The sequence below is a fragment of the Aristolochia californica genome, unplaced genomic scaffold, assembly GCF_029961685.1.
Source record: "Aristolochia californica isolate CCGP_79_NKW_82.1479 unplaced genomic scaffold, dmAriCali1.0.hap1 SCAF_15, whole genome shotgun sequence".
Classification (NCBI taxonomy): Eukaryota; Viridiplantae; Streptophyta; class Magnoliopsida; order Piperales; family Aristolochiaceae; genus Aristolochia; species Aristolochia californica.
Window position 1 is genome coordinate 23,158,074 of NW_027181826.1, and position 14,990 is coordinate 23,173,063.

The 14,990-nt window shown below is 39.1% G+C and overlaps 2 protein-coding genes across 2 annotated transcripts; one reads left to right on the forward strand and one right to left on the reverse strand.

The window, feature by feature from the left end:
* The first annotated feature begins 2,356 nt into the window (after positions 1 to 2,356).
* On the forward strand, positions 2,357 to 6,033 carry LOC137952044 (transcription factor PIF4-like). Its single transcript, XM_068799112.1, has 9 exons — positions 2,357 to 2,432; positions 3,239 to 3,352; positions 3,476 to 4,265; positions 4,351 to 4,449; positions 4,538 to 4,603; positions 4,700 to 4,765; positions 4,855 to 5,145; positions 5,261 to 5,425; positions 5,690 to 6,033. The coding sequence occupies exons 2-8, from the start codon at positions 3,261 to 3,263 to the stop codon at positions 5,390 to 5,392; spliced, it is 1,536 nt and encodes a 511-aa protein (XP_068655213.1). The 5' UTR covers positions 2,357 to 2,432; positions 3,239 to 3,260; the 3' UTR covers positions 5,393 to 5,425; positions 5,690 to 6,033.
* Positions 6,034 to 11,246: 5,213 nt separating this feature from the next.
* Positions 11,247 to 14,782, reverse strand: LOC137951258 (LRR receptor-like serine/threonine-protein kinase FLS2). The gene is made up of 2 exons (XM_068797844.1): positions 11,710 to 14,782; positions 11,247 to 11,587 (listed from the first exon to the last, which is right to left on the reverse strand). Exons 1-2 carry the CDS (start codon positions 14,780 to 14,782, stop codon positions 11,247 to 11,249), a joined length of 3,414 nt encoding a protein of 1,137 aa, XP_068653945.1.
* Positions 14,783 to 14,990: the final 208 nt, after the last annotated feature.

Consider the following 14,990-nt stretch of genomic DNA (forward strand, 5'->3'; position numbering starts at 1 on the left):
CACTGGGTACTTGTGGCACATTGGATAAAAGTCTTCTTCTACATCGTAAATCTTCTATATCTCTATATGAGTTCCCGGATGCCGATTGGGCTGGTAATAAAGATGGCTATTCTACACTAGTGCCCACCTTGGACGTAATCTTATTTCTTGGAGTTCAAAGAAGCAACACACTGTTGCTCGTTCTTTTACTGACTTTGAGTATTGATCAATTGCATCTACTGCTGCTGAACTTCGATGGGTATGCTCTCTACTACTGAACTTGGTGTGACTTTACCGTTTTCTCCTGTTGTCTATTGTGATAATATTGGGGCCACTTTGTTAAGCTCCAATCTCCTGTTTCACTCCATAATAAAACATGTAGCAATTGATTATCACTTCATCTGTGATCAAGTTCAATCTGGTCTACTTCGTGTTGCTCATGTTGCTTCTGCTGACCAACTTGTTGATCTCCTTACAAAGTCATTGTCACGTTCATACTTTCAATTGCTATGAGAAAAGATTGACCTCTCTAACTGTCGCCTAGCTTGAGGGGACATAAAGAGATTTTTCTTTCGGTTTAAGAGACAAGTTTTTTGTTGTAATTTTGTATTTATCCTTTCAGCTTAGGAGATCTCCGTTTATCCCTTTGGTTGTAAATTGTATATAAATACCACTCTCAAGTCAATACAAAGTAGTGGTTCAGTTCAATCTCTAATATGGATGACATCGAACATCTAGAAAGTGACTCTGTTCAGACAATTGGATTTTGTGTTTAGATTATAAATGAGTTTACATTTGCTAAATGGCGTTTTAAGCGAAAGGGTTGGTTTCGTTTAATTATATAAAAATATTATTTATTTTTTTAACATGTGATAGAAAAGGACACATGGGCTACGTCTCTCGTATCACATAGAGAGAATAAATATAACTCATTTAGACAGATACTGGTCTTATTTATTCTTTCTATCTAAACTCTATAAGGGCCTATTTAGAACCACCCACTGAAAAGAAAATAAAAGAAAAAAAGGTAGGAGAGAAACATATTTTCTATTGTTTGGCAACAGAGAATCGTCGATATAAAAGAAAAAGGAAGAGAAAATCACTTTCTCTCTTAGTTAATAAATTTTCTCTTACAAAATGATAAAATTTGCTAATTTTTTTATCTTTTTCATTTTCTAAGTTCATCCAAACAAGAGAAACTATACTTCTTTTATGCTTTCACTCTCATGTTTTTATGGTCATCCAAACAAGAGAAGAAGAAAAATCCCTTTTATTTTCTTTTATTTTGTCTTTCTCTTTTTCTTCCCTTCCTTTTTTTCTTTTTATTCCCATTAAGTCCCATGTTTCATCCTCATGTTCTTCCATTTTCACAAAATAAACAAAAAAGCTAGCCACCAAAATTGCGAACGCCAGCCAAGACAGAGAGTTGCTATCCTTTCAACTCTTGAGGGACCATCAATCAAACTCAGTCAAAACACCTCCGAATTAGGCCGGACCAATGAAAGCAGAAAAGACGATCGCCTTAATCCTCATCCCAGCACTGGAAGCTGAGATCACTCTACAAGCAACCCATCTCCTTCGTCCTCTGCCGAAGAATTGGTAAAATTTCAGCTTCCTGATTCTCATGTGTTTGTGGCCTGTAGCTCCTTCGGAATTAAGCTCCATGTTTCACCCTTGTTATCGTTTCAATGATTTGCATATTTAATGATGGAAATCTGAATATTTCCGTAAATATTTTGATAGCGAAGACGAAGAAGGCAAGGAGAGATTCCTGCGTTAAGGAGAGCTATAAAGAAGGCAACGACTGCATTAAAATGACATTATTATTAAGCCTTGTAATTCAAAAAAAATTACAAGGCAATTGATTCCAAGCAAACTTCACTGTTCATACACAGGAATCGTGGGTGACTGGATGGACCACCTGGCAGGGGTGAAGAAGCCAGTGGCGACTGAAATTTACAATTTACAGACAAAGGAGATATACCGATTACTGAGAAATGATAAGAGGTTGATGAAAGTAGAATTTGGATACTCTGTATCTGTTCTGTGTACCGCCCACGGAAATTCAATGCTTCACCTCTTTCTGAACCCACCACACGACGAGAGAGAGAGAAAGAGAGGGAGGCTCTGCAATCTCTCTCCCTTCTTTATGTTTAAAATATTTATATTATCACCCTTACAGAGTCAGAGTCAGAGCTAGAGGAGAGAGACTTGTCGATGTAAGTGGCGATATTGCCTATATAGTGCAATGATAGAAGATATCATCTGTATCGTCTTTCATGGTTAAATTTTTGCGAGTCAGAAGCTCACACCTCACACACCCTTCTGGATTTTTGAGAGACCAGTAGATTCTTGCAACTCTCTCGAGAGAGGGCGTACGGCTTGTCCAAACAGGAAATACTTTCACGAAGCTTCATCAGCTTTCTTCTTGCAGAACAGAAGCTCAGAGTCAGGTGAGCTATTTTTTTTCTTTTTCTTTTCCATTGTCTGAGTTGGGTTTTTTTTTTTTTTTTTTTTGGCTTCTGATAGTGGCCTTTTTATAGGTCTTTTCTTTTATGCACGTAAGTACCTTCTTCTTCTTCTGTAGAAGGTGCGCTGCTTGGAAATTGAAATTCTGCAGCTGTCTGGTTCCTTTTTCTCTTTTTCTACTGTGTTTGCGTTTTTCTGTAGGCGGATTCTGTTCTTTTTATTGTACGGGATTTGACTTGAATTTCCAGTTGCCTCGTTAGAAATCTGTGTTTTATTCACGGTTTCTTTCCTTGGAGGTTGACGTTGCTCCTATTAATAAATCTTTTCTTCTCTTTTTCTGTTATATTTATATTTCTGCATTGCTTCGTACTTATGCCATGCAGATTTTCTTTCCGGGCAATTTTCTCTCCTGCTCGCTCTTCTCTTTCTCAGTTTTCTAGTCCTTAAATTAGTCATCGTCTTGAAACGAGCGTCGTTTACCGGACATATATGTCTGGTTTAATTTCCAAGCTCCTCTTTTCCTTTTTGTTCCTTATTCCGATTTCTAATTCAATGGAGGGCTCGTAAGAAATTTTGTTGCTTAATCTCTGGTAACATTTTTTTCTGAACGTTCTCTGAAATTCTGGGACTCTTTTTTTGGTTAATCCAACTCTTCTGCTTACCGGACCCTTTGGGCTTCGGCGCTGGAATCTTGTGTGTTCTATTCACAGCTTCCAGTTTCTGATCTTGGAAACAGCTCCGAAGCTGTCCAGTGGGTTAAAATTCTGAAGGCTTTATTCTTTGCAAGCAGAAAGCTTTTGCTCCACCGAAAGATGAATCCCCTAGTTCCTGACTGGAACACGGCGTACAAGTCTAGACCATTTCCTGATTTCTTTCCAGTCCCAAATTCAAAGAAGTCCCTGGGGTATGTAGCAGACCTGCACTTGCTGTTCATATAAAATTTCAAAAATTGCTTTAGTTCGATGCATATGTTATTGAAATCATTAGATTATTTATAACAACAAAAACTTCAATTTCGTTCTTACAGGCCAGACCCCGAGCTCATGGAGCTCTTATGGCAAAACGGTCAGGTGGTTATGAATAGCCAAACGCATCGAAGATCTGTACCCTCCTGTACTGAAACAAAACCGATTCACACACTTGATCAACCATCAAAATTTGGTCTGTCCCAAGTAAATGTAAACAGTTTGGCTGCTGAAGATGAGACTGCCTCTTGGCTGCATTATCCAGTGGAAGATTCATTCGAGAAAGAATTTTGTTCCAATTTTTTCTGTGACATACCAAATGTTGATTCGACCAGAGATCACCCCAACCAAGAAACTAGAGCAAGATCACAAACTCTGTTTAAGCAGTATGAGAATCATGCCATGGCAGAAAACGCGATTCTGCCACAAAAGTCGCAGCTTACTGATCCTGTGGCTCGAGGTCCTAATGTTGGCAGTAGCAGCAGTGTAAACTTCTCCCACTTTTCCAGACTCTACAAGACTGACGGTGAAGGAAAAGGTAACATGGTTCCCGGAGAGAAGGGTGAGGCATCAACGATGACCGTAGGGTTGAGCTACTGTGGAAGCAACCAAGTCCAAAATGAGGCTGATTTGAGTCGTGTTTCGGATAAAATTCTAGGATCAGTGAAGAATGATTTTCAGAAAATGGCTTCTCAAAGCGAAAGAGGGGAAACTGATGCAGTGGAGCCTACAGTTACTTCGTCTTCCGGTGGGTCTGGGGGTAGCTTGGCAAGATCAAGCAAGTTGACTGATCATAATCAAAGTCGCAAAAGGAAAGGTAGAGATGCTGATGAATCAGAATGCCAAAGTGAGGTTAGCTAATCCGTCTTTCCTTGACTATCTGGAAGAGTGGTTTAGTTCTTTCTTAATTAACTGTAAATTTTGTAAAACTTCTCAGGATGCAGGATACGAGTCAGTGGCTGCAAGCAAACCACCTCCAAGATCTGCAACAGCAAGAAGAACCCGTGCTGCTGAAGTTCACAATCTCTCTGAGAGGGTAAGCCAGAGAGATTCCTTCTCAACTTACAAGGATTCTCCTAATGAATTGTTCACCTTCTTCTAACAATTGGCTTGTGCTGCTGCAGAGACGGAGAGATCGAATCAATGAAAAGATGAGGGCACTACAAGAACTTATTCCTCATTGTAACAAGGTGTTTTTCTCTCTCTTCTCTCTATCCAAATTGATTATAACTCTTTAAAAAAATACCTGCCATTTGCAAGTACTGATTGTGTTCTAATTTGTGCAGTCAGACAAAGCATCAATGCTAGATGAGGCAATTGAATACTTGAAATCACTTCAATTGCAAGTCCAGGTCTAAATGATACAGAACTCTGTAAACCACGCTGTGTTTGCTTGTCATCTTCTCGACTAACGTTCACATATTTGCATAACTGGTTACAGATGATGTGGATGAGTAGTGGCATGGCGCCCATGATGTATCCAGGTCTCCAACATTACATGTCACAGATGGGAATGGCCATGAGTTCCACCACTCCTATGCCATCAGTTCATGGTCATGTCCAGTTCCCGACAATTCCTAATTTCGATCAATCTATTGCTTCAGCGCCTACCACGACCCAACCAACTCAATCTCTATCCCCCGTGTTAAATTTTCAAAATCAGCTCCAAAATCCGTATTTAGCAGATTCCTTTGCTCAGTGTCTTCGCTTCCATCCCGTGCAAATGGGTCAGGTTTGAGCTTTCATCTCTTGCTTCTAAAGTTTTCCATTCAGTGATGCAGAGCAGCTGGTTCTTCTTCTCGTTGTCTCTTCGAAAATGCTTCCTGATATTTTCCTCTCATTTGCAGCCAATGAATTTATTTCCTTATGGGACATTGCAGCCTGGTCTGAGGATTGCACTGCCAAGTAGCGGTAGCGGGCCTTTCAGTGGGGATTTTCCATTAGAAAATCTACAAAATGTCAATTTGAGAACCAGTTGAAACGACATCATCTGCTTTTCTCTGTCACCTTCAGTACGTACTTCAAATTTTCAATTCTTGCGTCCTTCTTTCTGCTAGTATAATAATCCGAACTCTCAAAGTTAAAACCTCCATGAATTTCTTTCATGCTATATAACAAAATTTTCTGCAATTTACCTGTTATGATTTTGATATCCTTGGATACTTGTTTTGTACAGTCTCTTGATTGATCTGATTTAAATATTTGAGAGACGCAAGTCTGGGTCAAAAGGATTAAATATCGACCATTTCTGACACCTCCTTTCTTGATGTTTACAGGTTAGATCCATTACAGCTATAAAGCAGGTAAGGCTGGTATGCCTTATCAAATGATCCCACTGGAAATAATGCTTCAAGAACGAGTCCCACTTCCATGCCTACAGAATTTATGAAACAGCTCACTTGCCACCCTACCCACGCCCCCTAAAGACCAGACAGAGATGTATATATCAGAAAAATGCAGGGCCCTGATTCATTTTGAATTCTTATTGAGCTGTAATTGTAAATCTTGTATTTTCTGTCAGAGATCAGGTATCACATTTGAGCCTGTTTTGACTGTGGGTTCTTCTGAGCTTAGTCCAATGTAAAATATTTTGTGCCCCCACAAAGATACGAGCACTCTCCTTTTTGTCCACAAATGAATCTTCTGGGATTTGATACTTGGTTTTGCTGGTGAGTGGTAGTTGCAGTCTATGGCAGATATGGTAAGGATAGAAGTAAAGCAGAACAGATATAAAGAGAAAAAAATTAACCTGTTTACTACTGTTTTCTGCCATGATCATAGAAGCTTTGTGATTCCAACCTAATAAAGCTCTCAACTTGGTTTGTAGGACCCTGAGGAGAGACATGGCTCATGGAAGCCTTGCATCCTCTGATTTTCTACTAGATTGCACCTAACTTGCCCATACCTCATGTCAGGATCCTGGGCATCTTGATTTTTTTTAATGCTCATTTAAGGGTCATAAACAACAGCACCGCTGAGAACCCTCTCCATATCCACCATCAGTACGTGTGACTTGTTTTAAATTGGTAAAACTTTTGATCTATTGGAATTTTGCTCAGAAGCAAGCACCAAAATCTCGAATGCAAGTTGCCTGACTTTGAATGCTTTCCAACTGGTTGTAGTGTCTGGTGGTGGTATCTGGTCAGATTGCAGGAGAAGAAGAACAGAAAAAGAAAAAGCACACCCATTTCAAGTTGTGCAAATTGGAAGCCTTACAAGAATTTCTGGCAAAATTCAACAATGGACTTATCATCTCGTTATCCAAGATTCCTCGCACGCTTCCATGAATCGAATGAAAATGACTCTCCGAACTCTGGAAGTGATTCTGAATAGTTTATCATTTACTCTGACGCGGAGTTTTTGGGTGAGACGGGTTTTCTTATGACTCCAAATTATTAGTTCTGGGCAGGTGAAGATGCTCCGGGGTAACTGTGACAGAATGAAAAGACGGGTGTTGGGCAGAAAGAGAGAGTGAAAGAGAATATCTGTTGGCTCCACTGGGACATTTAATCGAGCAGAAGATAACATTGTTAATGGAAGAAACCATTCATGTTTCTTGTTGTAGACAGCTCTTCTCTCCCCCATTTCTTTACAGTGTTGCAAGGAAGAAGCGTATGATGTCAGAGGAGGACCCCTTCAACATGACTGCTGCTCTCTTTTAGATTTTCCTAAGCTTTTCTCCGTCCACATCTTGAATTCAATATTGGGATTTTGAACACGGTTAACCTGTTCCTTTCATATCCAACATCAGCTGTACCGGTCAAATATCCCATGGATCGAGCTCTCTCATCTTCCTTACTATCCCAAGTTGGAACGAATGGGTCCTTGATTGGTGGTCTTCCTTTCTATAATTTCCACGAAACAGCCGCGGCGAGTCGCCATTTTAGGGAACCAATCTGGTGTTTATCCGCTTCCTGAACCATGCAACTGATTGGAATATTGTACTCGTAAATGGATCTGCAAATAAAGACAGATTAGATGAGATACTGTGATTTATTCAAACCCAGATTCTAACAACAAACAATCTTTTAAGGGCAGAGAAGCTTTCATGAAAACACTCGTCGCTTCCCCTTCATGATGAATTTTATTAGTATTTTTAGGGATAATACATAAACACAAGATATCTCAAGGGAAAGGGAGAAGGAGAAATTCTAACTCTCAGGAGAAAGGAGAGAATAAACCAAGAGAGAAAAGGAAGAAAAAAAGAGAGAGAGAAGGGTATGGAAGAAGTTGAGCCAAGAGGAAGAGACTTGAATGTTTTACCACATGCATTAAGGCTATATTTATAGTTGTGTGAAGATGTTTACAATGAGTATAATGCCCTTAGGGCTACATGTTTTAAAAGGAAAAAGACATAAGAGGATATATACCAGTTTGCATAATTACAATTTTATGCCATCTAGATGAAAATTCTTCTTATTTACTTGTTATTCAACCCTACACATGTGAGTATCTTTTAACACTCCCCCTCAAGCTGGTGTTTGTAACTTCACTTTGCAAATCATCTTGGTCAAGAAACTTGTTTATTTGAAAATAAACTTTGATTTTGTATGATTTGAAAAAAAAAATTGATTGCTTTAGGGACTCATCTTCTTCTTGTTCATATCTTGCTTGTAGTTGTCATTTTGTTCTCATCTTTTATCCCCTTACTTGGATATTTAAGCCACATAAAACTTGATTACCATAATATGTGGAATTCTTCATTGTTGGTTACCTCTTTCTTGTACTTTTTCTTCTAGTTGTCCCCCTCAAATTGAAGATCTTTGATCAAGACAGCCAGCTTGCACAACATAATGGTGAGAGAAGAAAAATCACTTTTAGCTATACGACAATTCTCCATACACCAGTAAAAAATCATAGTCTAAAACACAGTTCACTCAATTTCAATGGTGGAAAAATAATCCAACTATAGGGCACAACAAAGTGACTACTACTTTTTAAGGGTAGCTCAAATAAAAAACACCTCTTGGGTGAAAATAAAAAGACGTGACTCAAGTTAGATGTTGGACACATTCCTATACTTTTTAAGTAGTAGGTTTCTAGGCATTCCTCTGAAGTGATTTAAAAAAAATAAATTGAAGGAAATATTTTGATGAATTAAAGGTGTAAATAAAAAGATAGCAGCTCTCATACTTCCAAGAAAGAAGGAGGCACTTGTAAACCAATGGATGGATAAAAATAGACCAGGTTTAACTCAAGAGGGAGGTAAAAAAATAATTCCTCCATGAACACGATGATTAAAGAAACTTAAAAAACCCCAATAAGAAAGTTTTAAGATGGAACATAATGACGAAAATTTTCTAAAAATAGACTTCTCATATAAGACAACTACATTTTAACACAATTTGATCAATTTGTAAGGAAAATATTCAAGAGATAATTTCTAGAATAAGGGAGATTTAGAACACTACTATTTGGAATTTAGAATGAGAAAACAAAACTTTCTATTTCAAAAATTCAGTCTTTGTAAAAAAAAGAAACTAAACTCATATGGGAAAAAACTTTTCTTAAGGAAATTAATGTGATATGAGATCAAAGAAAAAAAAATTTAATAAAAGAAAAATACTCAAGTTGGTAAAATATTGACAAGATTTTGAAAAAAGAAAAAAACTTAACCAACATTAACAACTCAAAAAGTGGAGCAAAAAATTCAGATTTTCGCATCTAAGAAGATATCAACATGATCTTTGATTATTCCAATATGGATATCCCTCTCTAGAAAGAACATATTGAGAAACGGTTTATTGGGATAAAAAGTAGAGTCACATTATTTTTTTAAGATATAATTGTCAATATAAATTCTCAGTCATGTTGTTACAAACAGTTTAGAAAGTTGAGGTATTCTACTGTTAAAAGAAGTTTTTCTGATGTTTGACCTTTGTTGTTTCAGATGTGGATTTCTCCTTCTATAAAAATATGATTTCAATGATTTTTTTGAGTTTGAGAAACTAGACTCAATGATCTTTCCAACGGTATATAATTTGTTATATGAAACATACGGTAAGAGAGTGAAATATCTAATGAAAAATAGGAATTGGGTAAGAAGACTTCAGGAAAAATGAGAAACTCTTCTTTTTTCTTTTTCTTTCTTCCTTTCTTTTCCGTCTTCTTCTCTTTTTCCATCTCAGATATTTTCTCGCTCTGATACCATGTTGATTTCTAGGGACAACATATAAACCCAAGAGATCTCAAGGGAAGAAGAGAATAGAAGAATTCTAACTCTTGGGAGAGAGGAGAGAATAAACCAAGGGAGAGAAGGAAGAAGAAAAGAGAGACCGGTGTATAGATGAATTTGAGCCAAAAGGAAGAGGCTTGAATGTTTTACCCATGCTTTGAGGCTATATTTATACTTGTTTGAAGGTTACAAAGATTATAATACACTTAAAGTTATATGCTTTAAAAGGAAAACAAAAAGGATATACACCAACTTGCATAATTAAAAATCTATATTATCTCTATGAAAATTCTTCTAATTTACTGATACCACTCCTACACACATGAGTGTCTTTTAACAGGGTGAATTGTAAAAGACTTGGCTAGATCTCAAACTCTTAATCTAACTTTAACCCATACTTATACATCGCAAAAGAAAGAAGAAGAGGGAGGTGACATCTCCAGTAGTTAAGGAAGCTCACCTAAGTATTCTTTACTTGTAAATTAACGCTAAGAATTGGATAGACAATATTTAGTGTTTACAATTTTAATTAATTTTTAAAAATTATTTACTTAGAAAACTAAAAACATAAACATAAAAATAGTTTACAATGCTTCCATATAAAAAAGGGTAAAACTGCATAAAAACTATAAATTGATTCAAGTTGTTGGTAGATTTTTTTTTTTTTTTAGTTTTTACCTATATATGTTTCAAAGAATAATTAATAATTAAATTAATGGTAAAATTATCTAATTACAATATGGACATGACCTCTAAAGCTTAGTAGAGTTGGGTGTCTCATCGATAATTCGATATATGTTACCTTTCTCATAATATGTATCACAAATCGGCCCATACACATAATATTTGTCCTTAAAGGAATATAGACAATAGGGATGTGTATCAATTAATGTTGTTGAAACCAAATTGAGCCAACCGATTCTTTCGGGTTAAACAGATGACCTAGCCAATTGGTCCACGTTCGACCATAAATCAACCTAACTTATGAAAACATCATACCAACTTACCAATCTATTAAATTATTCTAATAGTTAATAATATAAAAGATAGATAATAAATCAAATCTAGCATCCCCCTTTGGTCCAACTTATGATTCAACTCAGTCTAACTAGGGGGTATCGAATTTATCGATTACTCGATTTCTCCTTTGTCATTTATTAAACGGAATAGAAACATCAACGGAAAAAAAATTCTATGACAATTTACCCTACACTTTCCTGTTAGCACAAACACACCTTTACTTTCAAGTAAGCATAAAGTCCATAGTTTCAATAGGAGTTTTATAGGGAGAAATTTTGTAACATTTTTCTTTTATTTTTTGTTAGTTCCATTAATTTTTTTGCCTTGATGCCCAATGAGAAAATTTAGAGGTGACAAAAGTTGACCCAACAAAATCAAATCTATTTATTTGACCCAAACCAAGCTTAAATTCCAACAAAATTATTTAAAATGTATGAATAATCCCACATGGATAGGAGAAAAAAAGTAGAGAAGAAACTTGGGTATAGAAGGAGTTCTTCAAATGAACCAAAGCATACAATATCTGATACGGGTCCATTGGGCCACACTGTATTAAATTAATTTCTTATGGTGGAGGGCCCGCCACCGGTAGCCTGATGTCGGGGGCTCTCCGGCGTAACCCAGGACTTGAGCAGGGTTCAGCTCTTCAACTTGAGTAAGGAAGACAAGACGTCTTTCATGGTAGGCCGATCTTCCGGGGAATGTTCAGTGCAGGACAGGGCCAAGTCCAGGAGCTTCTGGATGTTTTCTCTCTCAAACTCGGTTTTGACGACTAGATGGGGATCGACCAGTTGCAGTAAGATATCATGAGCTCCGTCTCGACTTGCTAGTGCTTTCTGCACATATTCTCTAAGCGTGATGGGCGCTCCATTCTCTTCCAAGCTGCCCGTGGGTCTTTTCTTCGTTAGAAACTCCATTATAATCACACCAAAGCTGAAGACATCAGCTTTTGTAGTCGCCCTTCCCATGTATGCAAACTCTGGAAATCATAAGCATGTGATTCCATCAGAACAAACGTTTCCAAGATCCAGGCAGCCGTACATCTCCATTCAGTGACAGAAATGAAAAACCAGAGAACTTTAAAGGAGTTGAAAAACTTACCAGGTGCAAGGTAGCCTACAGTGCCTTGAAATGCGGAAGCCGATGAGAGGCTGCTTCCATCTTGTAAGTGAACGCCGAGGATTCGAGCTGTCCCAAAATCACTCACATGGGCTTCGAAGTCATGATCCAAAAGAATGTTTGATGGCTTCAGATCACTGTGCACAATCGGAAAATCGTAGTCAGAATGGAGATAGACCAACCCATTTGCAGCAGATATCAGCACCTTCAATCTCTCAGAGAATACCCATCTCGATCGGTCTGTCCCTGGATCATGTATGACTGTTTCCAAGCTACCATTCTGCATCAACTCCAAAACCAAAGCCTTCAACTTTCCACTCTCCCAAGCGTAACCCTCAATCTTGACCAGATTCCTGTGTCTCAACCGGGTCAAGATGTTCAGTTCTGTGTCGAAACATTTGTCTGATACGGCTGAGAACCGGTTTAAACTCAGCTTCTTTACTGCTACTACTCGCCCGTCTGGTAGCATTCCTTTGTACACTATGCTCAGAGCACTTCTCCCAAGCACATTTGCTTCACCGAAGGAATCAGTGGCAATCTCCATGTCCCTCGTAGTGAATCTCTTAAGATCAGGGACGATAGGATATTCTGTAAATTTCTGTTCTATATTCTCCGTCTTACGCTTTCTGACGCATCTGGCAACGACTACAGTGGCGATGATCAGAAGAAGCAAGGCGCAGACGGACGAGAGAATTAAGACAATCAAGAGGGCCTTCTTCGAAAACCTGTGTGAAGCACTACGGTGGTTTTCATCCTTGCAAGGAGATAAAACTTTGGTTCCACAGAGACCGAGATTCCCTTCCAAGCTAGACGAACTCATGTTCAGGAAACAACCAGAGCGCGGGACAGGCCCCTCGAATCGATTGTACGAAAGGTTGAGATACTTCAAACTGGATATAATGGCTAAGCTTTTCGGTATACTGCCATTGAAGTTGTTTCTGGAAAGATCAAGTGAAGAGAGATACACCAGTTTTGCGAAGTCCACCAAGAGCCCACCAGAGAGCTTATTCTGAGAGAGATTGAGGCGTACCAGACTCCGACAGCTTTCGATTGTTGCTGGGAGACTTCCTGTAAGATTGTTATTTGATAAATCGATCACATCAACCATCGGAATGGGACCTGCCGGAATGGGACCTGTCAAGAAATTGTTCGATAAGTTGAGGTACTGCATGATTTGGAGGCCACTGAACAAAGACGGAGGGATTGAACCGGTAAGACGATTGTCAGACAAATCCAACTTCACGAGGCCAGAATCATCACCAATACTACTCGGAATGGTCCCATTGAGCTCATTCCTGCTCAAGTCCAAGACTGAGAGAAATCTGAGTCTCGAGATGGAGTTGGGGATTGGACCAGTCAATCTGTTACCCTGTAATTTGATTTCAGTGAGTTGCTTCAGTCCCAAAACTTGATCCGGGATCACTCCTTCCAACTTGTTATCCACAAGAGTTAGCCCTTGGAGCAGAGAAAGCTTCGATATCTCCAAAGGAATCCGACCTGTAAAGCCATTTCTACTGAGGTCTAGATCCATCAATTGACTCAGGTTACCAATCTCCGGCGGAATTGTCCCCGTGAAGGAGTTTGAATGAATCCTCATAATCCTCAATCGGGCGAGGTTGCCGATCCCCGGTTTGAGTGAACCACTGAAATTGTTCTGCGCTAAATCCAGATAAACCAGTTGGGTGCAATTGAAAAACTCATCTGGGATCTCCCCTTCCAACCGATTATTCCCGACAGAGAAGAAATCTAGATTTTTCAGGAGCCCCAGACCAGAAGGCAAGGATCCCGTCAACGCATTGTGAGTCGAAGTAAAATTTTGAAGACTCGAACAGTTGTAGATGGTAGGAGGAATGGGACCAACCAAACCAGTGCTATAAATAACAAGGACCTCCAAGTTATACAGTGAACCCAGATTTTCTGGTATTTGACCTCCCAGTGGATTATCAGCGAGAGCTAAATATCTCAAGTTTGTCAAGTTCATCAACGAAGAAGGGATCCCCCCGCTAAGATTGTTCTCATGGAGGGTCAGCCTTTCAAGTGATTCCAATGATCCTAGTTCAAACGGTATCTTCCCGGTCAAATTGTTGTTGGACAAACCCAGTTTGATTAGCGAATTGCAGCGTGAAAGAGAGGAAGGGATGACCGAAGACAACCGATTGTCGAACAGATTCAGAACCTGTAAATTGATCAATTCTCCAAACTCGGAGGGGATACTACCCGTTAATTTATTACTGTACAGGCTCATGAATGTGAGGTTCGTACATCGGCCAAGTTCCGGAGGAATCCTCCCTGTCAACTGATTATTGAACAAGTGAAGCAGCTGCAGAGAGGACAGAGTACCAATCTCAGATGGTATCATTCCCGACAACTGGTTTTGACTCAAATCTAACGTGGTCAAACGAAGCAGCCTACCAATAGAAGTGGGTATCGAACCCACCAATTCATTTGTGAAAGCTACAAAAGTTTCAAGGTTAATCAGCTTACCAATATCTGACGGGATCGTACCAGTGAGATTATTTGAATTCAAGCCGATGGCGGATAAAGCAGAGCAATTGGAGAGGCTTTCAGGAATGGTTCCTTTAAAAAAATTTTCCCCAAGGTCCAGAATCTGGAGAGTTTTAAGCTTACCGAGCTCCGAAGGTATGATACCCGAGAGGGAGTTGTTGGCGAGGCCCAATCCGGCGAGCTCCGAGCAGAGTCCCAGCTGGAAGGGGATGGACCCAGTGAAGAGATTCGAGGACAAGTCGAGAATTTGGAGAGATGAGACGTTTCCCAAGAAGGGAGAGATCGTCCCTCGAAGTTGCTTCTCAGGGAGAGAGATGGAAACAACATTACCACCTACAGAATCGCAGGCGATACCAGACCAGTTGCAGTGATGAGTGCTATCAACCCAATCAGACAGAACACCAAACGGGTCGTCGGCGATGGCGCTCTTGAAAGCTTTCAAGGCTTCAACTTCGGCAACGGAGCTGAGCTCCGCAGATTCAAGAGACAACGAGATAAACCCCAAAAGCAGCACTAGCAGCAGCAAGAACATGCCTCTTCTAGTTGCCATTTTCTCAAAATCTCAATAACTGAAGTCGAAAACTGAAATGAGTTGTGTATCGTGTAGAAGGAGAGTTATATAGCAAAAAATGAAGCACAATAGTCAACCTAAGAAATCGAACTCGATACTAAAAGGCATGGACTTTCAGACCTTAGTAAAGTGGAATTTCTTCGAAATAACGTTACTGAAGATCAAATGTTGACTCGTAGACCTTCCC